The 15,154-nt window shown below is 38.5% G+C and overlaps 1 protein-coding gene across 5 annotated transcripts in view; it reads right to left on the reverse strand.

Moving 5' to 3' along the window:
- Positions 1-15,154, reverse strand: part of MYO5A (myosin VA) — a 188,133-nt gene that overhangs the window by 48,694 nt on the left and 124,285 nt on the right. For all 5 annotated transcript variants that reach the window (XM_049613638.1, XM_049613641.1, XM_049613640.1 and 2 more), the window contains exons 17-23: positions 13,323-13,409; positions 13,127-13,235; positions 10,607-10,818; positions 9,340-9,496; positions 5,621-5,860; positions 4,144-4,392; positions 1,083-1,176 (exon numbers count right to left, since the gene is read on the reverse strand). In XM_049613638.1, coding sequence (XP_049469595.1) covers positions 1,083-1,176; positions 4,144-4,392; positions 5,621-5,860; positions 9,340-9,496; positions 10,607-10,818; positions 13,127-13,235; positions 13,323-13,409 — 1,148 coding nt within the window. The remainder of the gene's footprint in view (positions 1-1,082; positions 1,177-4,143; positions 4,393-5,620; positions 5,861-9,339; positions 9,497-10,606; positions 10,819-13,126; positions 13,236-13,322; positions 13,410-15,154) is intronic.

Genomic DNA, 15,154 nt, shown 5'->3' on the forward strand with positions numbered 1-15,154 from the left:
GTTTCAATCTCCCCTATCAATTTTCCTTTCTGGTTTCTTTTCTTCACCTTATCCTTTACCTGTGGACATCCTATAAGGCTTAATTTCAGATTTCTTCTCTTTTCTTTACATTAGTCCCTTTAGTAGGGAGGAGGTGGTAGGGGAAAAGGCACAGAGGGCTCTCTTACCATCATAGTTTTAATGGTACCTTAAGGCCTATTTCTTTCTGTCTCTAATCTTTAATCTCAATTTTTTTTTAGGACATCTCTATATAGAGGCCCCAGTTGACATCCAAAATTTAACATTCTAACAACTGATCTCATTAATTTTACTCATAAACAAGTATTTCCCCCCTTATTTTACTCATTAGTAATAACACATCATTATTGTTGAAATATCTCATGTCAAAACTTTAGAAAATTTTTATCCCTTTTTTGAATACCACATCAAAAAGGATAATGTTCTGGTGATTCTTTCATATACTGTATCTTTGCTCCAATCCATTTATTTCTCCCTGTCTCCACCACCAATTACTATAGCTTAGATCTACATCTTCTTAGCCCATGTTTACTTACATGTGGACTACTTGTAAATTATCATAATTCTTATCTATCTTACAAATGGAAAATGGAGTAAATGTCCACATCTAGTTAGTTTTCTATTCAAAAAATTAGAGTTGCTTTTTTTTTTTTTTTCTTTTTTAGTGGAAAAAAGGTAATTTATCTTGGGAGAATAATATCTATTGGTTTAGCAAAAAATAAGTAAATAGACATGCATACGTATTAGCTCACGATTTCTTCCTAATTCAATAGAATCCTATGAGTCATAAGTAACATCATAAATGCAGAACAATTCATTTTTTTTAATTACAGATGATAGTGACTGTACATGAATTCACATTCGTACATAGAAAGATGAGATTTACGAGTTCACCAACTAAATCAAACAAAATACTTACTGTGCTTGCCTCTTGGAACTTCCTGAGTTGAGTGATGACAATCTCAACTTTTTAAAACATTTAAGCTCTAAGCAAAGTTGTAACTTAGAAAACGTTGGTCTGAGGTTGGCTGAAGCACTGTAGGTTATGGCCACGCGAGCCTTACCTGTCATCTCCTTAGCCTGCTCCACGATAAGATGATTGAGGGCTTCTTTTTCCTGCTTCAGCAAAGTATTTTCTTCCTTCAGATTTGATACCAGCTATAAAATAAAACAATAAACTCAGGTGGCTGCAGTAGACAGAGGACACCCAGTACCGAATATAAAGACCACACAGCAGTCCCTCCTTACTTCCACATCTCTGTGCCCCATTTCTGTGCCTAGTTCTATCTAGTCTTCTTTCAAACTTGGCTCAAGAATTACTCCAGACAGCCTTCCTGGAAACTCCCTCCAATTGGGTGTCTCTCCTACAGGACCCTGTATGTCCCTTGTTACAGCCCTTATAAATGATTTACTTTTCCTTCCCCAATAGACTAGAAATTCCTGGAGGATAGAGATAACTGCTGTTATTTTACTTTGTACCTTGAGCATTTAGCAACTGCCTGACACCTAGTAAGTATTTGCTCTTAAAGGAATGATAATGCCTTCTCACCTCAACAGCCTAACACAAAACTTATGTGTACTCGTGATTCAGGTATTAAGAGAGATTAAGAAGGTTCAGAAAGATATGAAGGGCATTTTGGTTCTGGAATTCACTGAATTCCTTCTGAAGCTCCCTGCTGTCTGTCTTGAGAAAGAGAATTTCCCTTTCATCTCCTTTTAAGAGTTTTACAAGGTTGCAAACTGGTCCTTTTATTCCATGTTTAAGCATTGGCCTTACAACAGTGTGAAAGTATTTAATGCCACAAAACTGCACACTTAAAAATGGTTAAAGTGGTAAATTTTATGTTACGTATATGTATATTTTGAAACACACACACACACACATAATAAAACACATTGACCTTTCACTTTCTAGTTCCCAGTTGGATAAGGATTCCCAGGAAGCAAAAATCAAAGCCAAAGGTTAACTGTGCAAAGTCTATAATTTACTCAGTTCATCGTTGAAATAAATATGTGTTTGTGATGAGTGAAATTTGAATTTCTTTCTCTAAGCATAAATTTAAGGAACTCTTAAAGTGATAGCTTCATTCATTCATTCATTCTTAAAGTAAGCTCTATGCCCAATGTGGGGCTCAAACCCATGACCCTGAAATCAAGAGTCACATGTTAAAGCAATAGCTTTAATAATAAAGAGAAAACTATCAGGAGTTCAGAGACAGAGAAAGAGGGCTCTGTGACTGATAATCCCTAAAGACCAGGGAGGTTAGATAGGAATACTGTGCCGGAGCAGAAGTCAGTCCAGAAGGTATTCCTTCTGATGGCTCAATCTCTTCCCTCCATACTGATATGGCCTTAATAGCTGCTCTCAGTAGAAAGGCCAGAGTTCCCTATGTGCTTGTGAAAGAAGTTGCTCTGTCAGCGGGGTGCAACCAGTAAACTATGCTGCTTCTTTGAAATACACGTGCCTAGCCCACACCCCTAGAGCTTGGCCAGGCATCTTTCTAAAAACTCTCCAGGACATTCTGATACACACTCCTGGGTACAAACCACAGGTCTAGTGTACCTTCTAAGCTCCTTGATCAGCCTGGCTGGGAATGTAGCTTTTCTGACCACAAAGCTGGCTATCACAGTGGAATTTTTTCATTCTTCTCGATCGCTACACTCTACTCAAAACAATTAATGGTAGTGCCTACTGGGACACGTGGGTGGCCCAGTCGGTTAAGCATTGGACTTCGGCTCAGGTCATGATCTCACAGCTTGTGAGTTCAAGCCCTGTGTCAGGCTCTGTGCTGACACCTCAGAGCCTGGAGCCTGCTTCGGATTGTGTGCATCTCTCTGCCCCTTCCTTGCTCACGTTCTGTCTGTCTCTCTCTCAAAAAAAAATAAAATAAATAAAATAAACATTAAAAAAAATTTTTTAAGAATTTATGTTAGTGCCTATAGCTCTCTCTGGGGAAAGCAGAAGATAATGAAATAAAAAGAAAGGAAAAATCTCAATCTGTTCATGTGTGCTATTCTTTCAGACTAGAAAGGTATGAACTTAACTTTGAAGAGGAAAAGAGAATACTCCTACCAAGCCTAAATACCCTATGGACTCAGAGGAATCTGAAAAGCTTCTGTGGGCTCAGGAAATGAAAAGGAGCTCTTAAGCTTCAAGAATATCCCTTTCAATGCATATCTGAATTCTGATAGAGTAAGTTTATCATGTCAAAATAACGTGTTTTAAAGGCGTTGTTTCTGTAGACAGAACTCAGATCTGCTAGAGACAGAGGAGGAAGTATTTTATTAAGACCCTGAACACCATGGAAAGATTGTACACTATCCTATCTGAATTGCATCGTAGCTCTTTCCAAGGTTTTTACTGCATAGGCTGTATTAATATTCAGAAGTCAATACAGAAAAAGCATAGGAAACTGGGAGTTTTGCCAGTAGTTACAGCCAACAGTCAAATCTGTTTTCACTTAAAAATGGTAATACTAGTGGAACTTATGAAAATCTATCACTTTTTTCAAGTAAGCTTTATGTTGAGGTACTTTTGTTTAAACAATACATTGTATTGCTGTTTGAGAACCTTAATGTTTTTCGTATTTAATAAAATTCTAATAGAAGTTAATATAAATGTGTGTAATGTAGAAGCACCAATAAGCAGGCATTCTTGTTATTGTTCTATCTGCACAGCAGCTCCTGGCTATCCTCAGGGTGCAAACATTTGGATTTCTCTCTCTTGGACTTCTAACACAGCCTTGATGTGGGTTTCCATAAAGATCTCTACTATCAGCTAGTGACATTTCACGGTTTGATTGGTTTCTTAATCATGTTAACTCTTTTGAAGAAAAAGGAGTCTACACTTCATCCAGACCTATGTATTTAAAGTAAGAGTGAGAGTAGGTACGTGGCCTTTAATTCTCTTCTTTGCCTCTGATCTTACTAGAGTCAAAAGATTCTACTAAAAGATGCATCATGTGGGAGAAATGCTTGGAAAATACTAATAAGGAACAGGAAGCAAACTGACATTTGTATTTCACCTTCAGTTGAAACCAACACTGAGCCACATGGGCCAGGTCATGATGACAGCACATTTCCTTGGTGAAAGGAGTAGATGGGGATATGATAACTAGATCCTACCTGCTCAGTTTCCTGTTTGTACCTATCTGCACGCTCCTCAATAGATTTTTTCTCCGACTGAGTTTGTTCCAGGTCTTTCCGGAGCTTGGCAATTTCTTCCTGCAGACTGAGAACCCGTCCAGTAGCAATCTTAGCTTCCTCCTCACTTAGTTGAAGACGCTCCAAGTCACTTCGTAGTTTCTCAGTCTCAGAGGTGTATATTCCTTCCAGATTGGTCAGTTTCTCCATGAGGCATTTGTAGTCTTTGTTCTTTTAAACATATACATAAGTAACAATAAGTAAACATATGTATCATCAAATGTATTTTGAGATAACCTTATTTACTGATCATATTCATGCTGTATCATCACAGCAACAATAGAGTATCTAACCGCAACCTTTACAATTAAGGCCTATTCTTAGGGATACAAAAAGATTAGGCACAGTTAATTCTGTAGCATGGATGTGATTTTCTCACAGTCACAAGGTAAGTACCACAGTAAATTCTTAATTTCCTATTCTTAAGCCAGAAATAGAAACATCTATACTTGCTTTGGAAAACAAATCCATGTTCTATAAAAGCCATATGCTCCCAAGTGATTCTTAAAAATGATAAAATGGTCACAAAATCGCAAGTTACTTACAAATCGTTTTATTACCTTAAAACTCCTCCCACTCAGAAAACCTTCCTGATGGATCCTGCTTTATTCTGTTTTTTGGGTTTGTGTGTGTGTGTGTGTGTGTGTGTGTGTGTGTGTGTGTTTGTTTGTTTTTTTTTTTTTTTGCTGTCCTCAGTATTTATATATTACCAATTACCATTGTATCATTTGCATGTGCTAAAATATTACTTAGTAACTATCTCTAGGAAATCAAATTTTATCTCTGCAAATAGACTGTAAGCTCCCCCAAAGCACAGACGTCTTCCTGCTTCTTTTGCCATCTCAATGCTAAACGACTCATCTGTAAAAGGAACATTATACTTTATGCAAATGAATGATAATGACAAAAGAGATTTAGAAAGTATAAAGTATAATATGACTCTTGGGCATTAAGGTCTGGCTGTAAATTTCCTCCCTTAGTCCTTGCAATCATAATCTTACCTATAAGCTTGTTACTATTTCCGTACTCCTTACTGTCATTATTATTTTACCTTTTTGCTGCGAATGAAAAGTAAAATAAGGGGAGATACTGCTGAAAATAATCCCAGTGGAGTTCTTCAAGCATGCCCCACTCTCAGGGCTCCTGTTTAAAACACACCTGGTTGGGTACCTGGGTGGCCTAATCAGTTGAGCATCCAACTTCGGCTCGGGTCATGATCTCATGGTTCGTGAGTTCAAGCCCTGCAGTGGGATCTGTGCTGACAGTTCAGAGCCTGGATCCTGCTTTGGATTCTGTGTCTCCCTCTCTCTCTGCCCCTCCCCGCTCAGGGTCTGTCTTTCTCGCTCAGAAAAAAAATAAACATTAAGAAAAATAATTTTTTTTAAATATTAAAACACACCTGCTCATCAACTTTGCGCTGTAGCTGCATTATCTTGTTTTCCATGCCGATGTGGAGCTTCTTATAGCGCTCCACAGAGCGGGCCTCGATCTTGAGCTTCTTTAGCTCACGCTTGGCCATCATCCGCCGGAAGCAGCACTGAAGATAGATGATGGCATGCATACTCCTCCTGTAGTAGATACGAGCCAGCCAGCCCCGGACCCACTTCTGAATGATAACTGCTTTGTGCTCACGGAGCATCTGCACAGAAGAGGTAAGTACAGGTAATGTCAGACCCTGGACTGGACTCAAGGTTCAACATTATATGGAATCCATAAACTATCTAAAGGGAAAGATACAAAATTTGAACCAACAATGTGCTATATGGATTGTACATGGCACAAATATACGGAGGCACAAAATTATTTTAAAAGGAGATTTAAAAAGTAGACTCAGGGGCGCCAGGTGCTAAAGTGTCAGACTTTTTCAGCTCAGGTAATCATCTCACAGTTGGTGGGATCAAGGCCTGCATTGGGCTTCACACTGACAGTGCAGAGGCTGCTTGGGATTCTTTCTTTCCCTCTCTCTTTGCCCCTTCCTTGCTCGCATGCACGTGTGCTCTCCCGCTCTCTCTTTCCCTCAAAATAAATAAAATGAAAGGTGATTTGAGAATCATATAAAAGTCTGTGTTATGTTCATATGTTATATGTATACATATGATGATAATGATGATAAGCAGAGGATACACATAGATGCTGTGTATGTGTAAAAAACCATATTAGGTTTCTTATTGGTATATGACTTCTGTTAGCAATAGGTGATCCCTATAAAAAGAATAGAACCCTGTAGTATTAAAATAAAACACTGACCCCCCCCACCCCCCACCCCACACCCTTACTGCTGATACCATATGACCATTCATTAGGTCGATACTTGAAAACATGAGGCATGACCTGCAAGCTGACTATAGAAGCCAACGCTAGGGGCACTGCAAAGTTTGTTACTGATTTATTGACTTTATCCCCCAGAAACAAAAAAATAACACTCTTGTTTGCCATATTTGAGGAATACCATTTTAATGAGGATCTCCCATTGCTATTTCAAATGTAGCTGGAATCCATTTAGGAAATGCAAAGGTAGTAGGGATAAGCTTCATAAGAAAAGTAAAAGTTGAAGTGAAGTAAACTAATCTTAATTTTGATTTTATACCATCTTGTCTAAAAAAAAAATTATATTACCCTAAATTTACAAACAACTTATAATAAAAAGTTGCCTTATGAAATGAATTTGTCAATAACAACCATCAAGTAGGGAGTTTATAAACAATTTCCAGAAATGATAGGGAAAAAATTCTTGAATTTTAAGAAAGGTTAAACTAGCAAAACCTTGAGGTCCTTCCAAGGACCTTGGGGTTTAATGAGATAACTCTTATGTGATATAGATGATGTTTAAATGTACACACCTAATTAAGTATTTATTAGCAATTATTACAAATGGACATAATGTATCTCTTGTGAAACTTTTTATATGTAAAAATCTCTGAAACTATTCAAAAAGAGAGAGTACCTTAATAAAATCATTAAAAGAATAGCTTCTCTTTTTAGGTTATTTAACAATGAAAAAAAGGTAACATTCTAAAGAATACATTTAAGAAATAAGTGGTTAAGTTTTAAATGACCAAATACAAAAAAATCATAGGTGTTTAGGAGATCTTACTAGTCCCTCTGGCAATTGAAGGCCGCCCTTTCTGGCTGCTCTCCTAATGCTAAGGCAGCCTGCAGGTTCCACTCAGTACAGTCGCCGTGATTCACATTGCAGTGAACCCAGCATACTGAGCTCTCACAGAACATCAAAATCCTGAGGGAGTCCCTAATCTCATCCGGATGACTAGTGACCAACTGGGTTAGACTCAGTGATGGAAACTGAAGGCTTTCAGATTTAAAACTCAAAAGCACACAGTGGCAAAGCTATTAATGCCATTTTCCTATTCCATTTCCTTCTCTCCACGTTACTTCAGACATTGGTCCATTTCTGAAATTTAGTCAAATGGAAACAGTAAATAGAGAGCTTCCACTCTCAATCTCATGTCCATCAGTGAGTCAGAAAAATTAAATAACACCTGCTCTCCCTTTAAGATCCCCAAATCCCATGAAGGGGAAGCTTGGACTGAACACAGCTAGAGGAAGCACTAATGGGGTGCTACTGGCCTAAATGTGAGTTAGCCTCTAACTTGCAACCCCTGCCACATCTAGTCACAGTGGGAGCTGAACTGGCCAGAGCCTGCCTCTGCTAAACCAAGGGCCCCACAACCCGGTTCAGATGTTCCTGAGGCAAATGGTGGGGGAGTGCGCGGCAGGGAGTAGGGTAACCAGTTTGTTGTATCAAAAAGGTCAAGATTAACAAGGCTATTCCCTCCCTGAAAGCTCATGCTTGTAGAGAAAGAGCACCAGAAGGTGTGGGTAGAGAGAGAGACCTAGAGTAGCTGTCTTCAAATTTTCTTTAAAACAGAGCTATAGAATATGCTCATTCAAGTCTCATCAACTTTCATTTTTCCTTATTCTTTAAAATTATTTCAAAATAAGAAATATAAACATATAAATAGGACCTAGGTCATGCTCACGCATTGTCTGTGACCAGAGACATGTCTCTCAAATTACCCTACTGATGCTCCTTCTAACGATGATGACCACAGAGCTCTAATGGCCAGACTGTATTTCTGTCTTATGTAGAGTATATCCTAAAGGACAGACTCAAAGCCTTGCCAAAATAAGAGATAAAAATCATATACTGTCAGACGTGATGATTAAGATTAATCTGGTGATCCATTATGTATAGTCATGTTGATTATTGCCAGCTATAAAGATTATTTGTCAAAAATGTCTCAAGCATCATATTCTAATCAATACAACTGTAACCACATTAATGTAATTTATTTTCTTTTCACCATGTTAAATTCTTCTAAGGTTGTTTCATTCTTGGAACTATCTTATGCCCATCTGTCATATATTCTACCTATTCACAGCTCATCATAATTGGCTGAAAAAAAGGCCCCTAAGGACCTCAGATCCTCATCCCTGGAATCTGAAAATGTTACCTTATTTGGGAAAAGGGTCTTTGCAGAGGTGGTTAAATTAAGGATCTTGAGGTAGGGGGATTATTGTAGATTATCTGGGTGGGCCTCAAATCCATCATAATCATTCTCATAAGAGACAGACAAAAGAAGCAAAGTTAGACACACAGAGGAGAAGATGATGTGCGGATGGAGGCAGAGGCTTTAGTGACATAGTCACAAACACAAGGGACACCAGCAGCCACTTGGCAAAAGCTGGAAGAGGCAAGAGACAGATTCTCTCCTAGAGCTTCTGGAGAGAGTACAGCCCTACTGACATCTTGGTTTTTGGTCCATTGATACCAATTTTAGACTTTTGGCCTCAGAACTCTGAGAGAATAAATTCCTGTTTTTGTAAGACACCAAGTTGTTGGTGATTTATTACAGCAGCCATAGGAAACTAATACACTTTTTTTTCAAATTACAAAGATAAAAGGGGGAAAAGGAGGTAATTTATCCACTATCCTGTTAATAAATATATGTACTTATTTAATATTTAAAAATATATTTCAATTGTTGGTTGTCTCCCTTAGTTTCTATGTCCACAGGAACCCCCGTGGTATTCTATACAGATGTAGAATTTGATTAATGTTCATGGAATGAATAAACAAAGTTGGAAATAATGCCTCACCTTGCGGTACCTATTTCTGGCCAAGTAGCCTCGCAAATAAGACTGAAGAACAATAGTGGCCATTCGTTTTATCTTGTATCTCCTGTGGACTACGTACATGCGCCAGTATTTCTGAATGATGGTTGCTGCCTTGGTTCTGCGCAGGAACTTAGCATAGCTGGCCAAAGAAAAGAGCAGTATGTTGTCGGTAATCAGACAAACCCAGGAATAAGTTTTGTAGAGACTTAAAGCACCAGTATCTTCAGCATAATAAGTAGTACCTCCATTGTCATTGTTCTAATAATGTACATGTTAAATCACTTATATTTGTATAGCAACTTATAGCTCCCCCAAATATTTTTGCACTCATTATCTGATTTGAGCCTTCCCTAACCCAGAAAAGTAGGATGTCCCACATTACCTGATATTACAATAAAGAAAGTGAAGCTGAAAAAGGTTTGCTCTTTCTAGAACAGTGCATATTGTCCCTTTTACATAGCCAACTGGCTCTCCAGTCATCCTATGCTTACTTACCACAAGCTTTCTTAGAAGTGCCATTGCTAATGTGTCTATTTATCCCTAATCTATCTGTTTGGGCATAAATTCTTCATCATTAATTCATTCCTACTGATAGTCCTAAATTAAAATTATCCTCATATGTAATCACACTGAAGTGTCATTCTCCTCCAGATCTCCTCAGTTAATTGCTCCTAAAAACTCCTCAATGAAATCATTATTAACAAGCACATATTCATGATTATTTTAATTTAAAGATGATTTCTTCGGGGCGCCTGGGTGGCTCAGTCGGTTGAGCGTCCGACTTCAGCTCAGGTCACGATCTCACGGTTCGTGGGTTCGAGCCCCGCGTCGGGCTCTGGGCTGATGGCTCAGAGCCTGGAGCCTGCTTCCGATTCTGTGTCTCCCTCTCTCTCTGCCCCTCCCCCATTCATGCTCTGTCTCTCTCTGTCTCAAAAATAAATAAACATTAAAAAAATAAAGATGATTTCTTCAAGCTCACATAAAAGTACAAAGTCTAAAAAATACTGGGGACATGAGTAGGCAGTAATTTGTAATTTTTTTGAAGATGAATCTACATCATTCATAAGGGTGAGTGAAATTTTATTCTATTTACTGTCTTGTGAGTAAACCTGTTATTCTTTGAAACTAAGAAGAGGTGAGGCATTGCCTTCTCAAATGGGAAGACCACTCAAAACTGTCCTCAGTTGGACAATGAGCTCTCCAATGCCAGGGGCCCTGAGTCAGGGTGGACAGGCGCCGAGAGACCTACCATCGGGCCTGGTAGCCCCGCACGTATCTCTGCACAATGATGGCCGCCTTCCGCATGCGCAGGTACTTCTTCCGCAGCAGCCACCCTCGGATGGTCTTCTGGATCCGGATGCAGGCAGCCCTCAGCTTGTCCGCCCTCAATTTTTCTAGATAGGCTACTTGACCAGCACGGAAAAAGATCTTTGTCTTACCAAACTGGTATTTGTCCTTGTCCTATTTTTTGGAAGAAATTATATACTCAGAAGTAGAAATGATGACCATGTAAGTGAACTTTTAAAAGAGAAAAAATATATCTAAAAGCAGAATCAGTAAAGGGATGAAGCTAGTAGTTAAAACTTGGGCTACATCATAATTAACTAATGGAGCCAGATTTTTTATCCTATGTAAGTTGAGCAAATAGAAGGGACTGTAAGGAAAACTGCAGTTTAAGAGTTATTTTCCAGAATAATTCTACCTGGAATTATTATCAGAGGCCAAAAACTTGGTTGTGAGTTATAGGCAGCTATTATTTGTATATTTGCATTTTAAATATCTCAAGGAAATGGAGATGCTGACACTCCCTCTGACTGACTCAGGCTGTAAGTATTACATCAGGCTGTATGTTCCATGAGAAAGCTGAAGGGACAAAAACACCAGCATGAAGAAAAAGGCAGGAAGCCGTGCACACAAAATTAGAATCGAACAACAAAAAATTTTGCATATTCATATCAAGAGTTAAGTTTTCAACAGTTATCTGTTGCTTTTATCAACAGAATCGAAAAATAAACAAACACAATCCTACACATGTATCTAAAATCCTTCTACAAATTTCAAAACTCCTTTTACAAAACCATAATCACTTATATTGCTCATTGACTTTGGATTACAAGATATGCAGGCTATTTTTGGCCTATTGCATTCTGATCCACTTTATCTAGAAGGAAGCAGGTTATTAACCATGCTCATGTCAAAGGAAGAGTGGGATTTATTTATAATAATCACTACCATGATCTGCAATTCTAAGGGAAAACAAAGAAAACTACTTTTCAGGGTAAATAAGTATCTCCTATCCATCTTGCACATGAACCCACAAAATCAGAAATCTCCACATATACGTAAAACATGTAAAATTATTTCAATTTAAATCACAAAAGTTTATATAGGAAGCCCAGCTGGAGACCTAAACAGCTTAAACAGAGCTAGAAGGTGGTTCCTCTCCCCACCCCCCACCCTGCCCCGTCTCATCTCAGCTTCCCCCACCACACCCCTGCTCTCTTCTACCATATAGTCTCCTCTGTCAAACCACCCTGTAGAGCCCTGAACCAGGCCTGGCATGGTCTGGGTGATGAGGTGGAGAACTATCCCTACTTTTTGCTCTCTGTTCCCTTCTGAACCCAGGATAGAAAGAAGTTGGTCCAAACTCAAAAAACATGATTATTATACATTACAAAGATAGTGGCCTTAGCTCCTCAAAAAAAAAAAAAAAAAAAAAAAAAAAAAGGTTTTATTACCAAAGAAGAGATATTACATTTAGCTAAGAGTTAATAATTAGGACTAATTACCTCAAAGTTGGGTAATCCATCCAAATTAGTGTCAAACAAGTGAAAATATTTTCTAAGAAAACCTCTCATGAATCTTAATTTCTTCATGAATTAGATCACTGGTTCTCAAAATGGAGTCCTCAGACCAGCATCAGCATCACCTGGGAACTTGTTAGAAATGCGTATTATTGCGCTCATTCCACACCCACTGAATAAAAAATTCTGTGAGATGGGGCCCAGAAATCTGTTTTTTGACAAGCCTTCCAGATGACTCTGATGTATTCTGAAATTTGAGAACTCCCTAGCTTGGCATACAAGACTTTTCAAACACCAACCTACATTTCTTAACCATTTCCCTACTGTGCCACACACCAATCTTATATAGCAAAATGAACACATTTTGCCATTTTCTGAGCAATTTCTATGCTTTCCTACTTCTTCACACTTGCCCCTAGTAGAATATCCTTCTACTTTTTATACAATCTTACCAATTCTTCTGGGCCTGACCAAAACACACATCTTCCATGAAATTGTTCCTCCTTCCCATAGCACACGTGGGATGTGCTTTGCCTTCCTCTGATTTCTTTAGTATTTGATAGACACTAGGCATATTATACTTACCTTAAAATGAATGAATTTCCAAGACAGACTATGTTGTCTTAGGACAAGACTTAGTTTTTTTTTAATCACACAGTACCTGGTCTTTTATCTTCCATAAGTAAGTATGAGGTAAACTTTTACTGATAATGATCAAACTCTAAAACGAATGTGTCTCAAGTCTGGGTCCAGGCCTCATTCTGTTTCCTGATAGTAGACCATCACCCTCACTAGGGCTAGCATCCTAAACACAGTGAGCCTCGACCTCTAACACAGTGTGCCCCCCGCCTTCTCACCCCCAAATAATCTGGATTAGTGGTATTTCCCAGGGCATTCAAATGTTACAATCACAAGGCCTTTGGCCAATACCTGTTCAGATAAAGTTAAGTGAAAATCTTTCTTACCGCTATCAGTTTCTCTAATACATTCTTGCATGTTTGCTTTCTGTCACTCAGCACATCCTTTTGCTTCATTAGGACACGGTAGCGACTGAAAAATTCTTGGTAAGTCCACCTATGTAAAGAAACTCACATCAGGTTATTTAAAGAGGTAAGAATGTCTCCCATAGGATTCCTTATATTTGAAAACTGCCACACTCACCGTGAGGGGAAGCCTGCTGCACTGATGCGGATGGTTTCCAGGACACCACACGCTCTCAGTTGCTGCACCGCCCTCTTCTCATCAAACCTATGTGTAAAAGTGAGCATGAGTAATACACAAAGAAGCCTGGTTATAGCCACAAAGTACTCCCCTCAGTCCAGAGAATAAATTCTTTTGTAAAGAATTAAATGGATAAATTAGAAAAGAAAACATTCCAAAGTTGGAGCAGTGATCAACAGGGAAAACTCTGTGTGACAGTGGGGAGGAGACAATCAGCAGGAAAGATTAAGAGCTGTAAACATTATCTGTAGCTCATACCACAGACCCATAAGAATACCACTGAGCATATTTTTAAAAACCCAAGCCCCTCTCTATTTTGCCTATACTCATTAAATGGCTTGGCCTGATGAGCTGTTTTCTTAATTCTTTAGCTCACTGTATACACCTACCTGGAATAAAGACTGGCCAGCTCTGGAGATTTCTCTAAGAGGAACAAATTAAATATGCCCCATTCAATTATTTAAAAAAATGTATTGGTGTTCTAAAAGCTATTCAACTTTGTGTGTGCATTTATAGTGTCCGCATCAAGGAGAAATATTTTTATTTTGTATTGTATCTTATATATGTTATGTTTATTTTACTCATATTTACTCATGCCGTTAACTGGCGTGTAACATTAAACTGACACTAGAAGAGGAAGTAGCAAGGCCTGCTTCCTGTTGGATGATCACTCTTTGTAGACCCCCAGTTAAACCTGGAGTGCCCCATCCGAGCCTCCTGCTGTGCTGTCTTGTCAAGCGTTCTGTTGGTGGTGGGAGATGGGGTTGGCTAATAGAAAGTAACACCCCTAGGTTTGTCCAGGAGAGTGGCCCTGGCTGTGGCAGCTTTTCCTGCCTCCCATTTCCTCCAGGAAGGGCTTCTCGGCACCATTCAGAACTGCCCTGCAGTTCTGAAGGCAGTTCTAAGGCAGAATCTCAGAGGATAGGATCGGCAGGATGTAGGAAAATGAGAACTCATACATTATAGGGTGGGAGTGTGAATTATTACAACCTTTGGTAAATTGCCTAATCTATGACCCAGAAACTCTACTTCTGGAAATATATTATCCTAAGAAGATAATCAGGCAAATATATGAGAATGTTTGGCAAAATATATTTATTGTAGCATCGCTGGAATAACTTAAATGGTCATCAACAGGGAATAATTTAAATAAATGATGGTATGTTTATACAATGAGATACTATGTAGTCATTAAAATGATAATACGGATTTTTACTTTCTAACATGTAAAGTATCCATATTAAGTTAAAAACAGATACAAAACAGCAATTACAGCACAAGTTGCTTCCTTTTATTACTGTCTCTTTCTCATTCTCCCTCTTAGTCTCTGTCTCTGTCTGTCACACACACACTCAGAGCAGAGAAGGAAGGGATGTTGGTTGGTCAAGAAGGATCTATGTGAGTTAATACCAGTTATCTCTCAGGGTATAATGAATGTTTTTTTGATTGTTTTTATCCTATTTTATATTTCTTAAAAACTGTTTTTGCAATGCACATGCATTACTTTCAAAATTAGAGAAATAAATATTTACATTTTTGGAAAAAGAAAAAAAACTTCTCCCTTATACATGGTATTTGTGTAGGATGAGACATTTGGTAATAGTAGACATTCTCTGATGGCGTCAACAGTTGAAAAGTAGCAGAGAGAACTGTGAACATTCACCAATGCAGCCTTATCCAATCCAGCTCTGGAGTTAACTAATGCCCAAATTAACAAAGCCCAGAAAGATCTTGAACTAGAATAAATTCAAAACAGAAGGTAGAACTAGGAA

The sequence above is a fragment of the Panthera uncia genome, assembly GCF_023721935.1.
Source record: "Panthera uncia isolate 11264 chromosome B3 unlocalized genomic scaffold, Puncia_PCG_1.0 HiC_scaffold_1, whole genome shotgun sequence".
Lineage (NCBI taxonomy): Eukaryota > Metazoa > Chordata > Mammalia > Carnivora > Felidae > Panthera > Panthera uncia.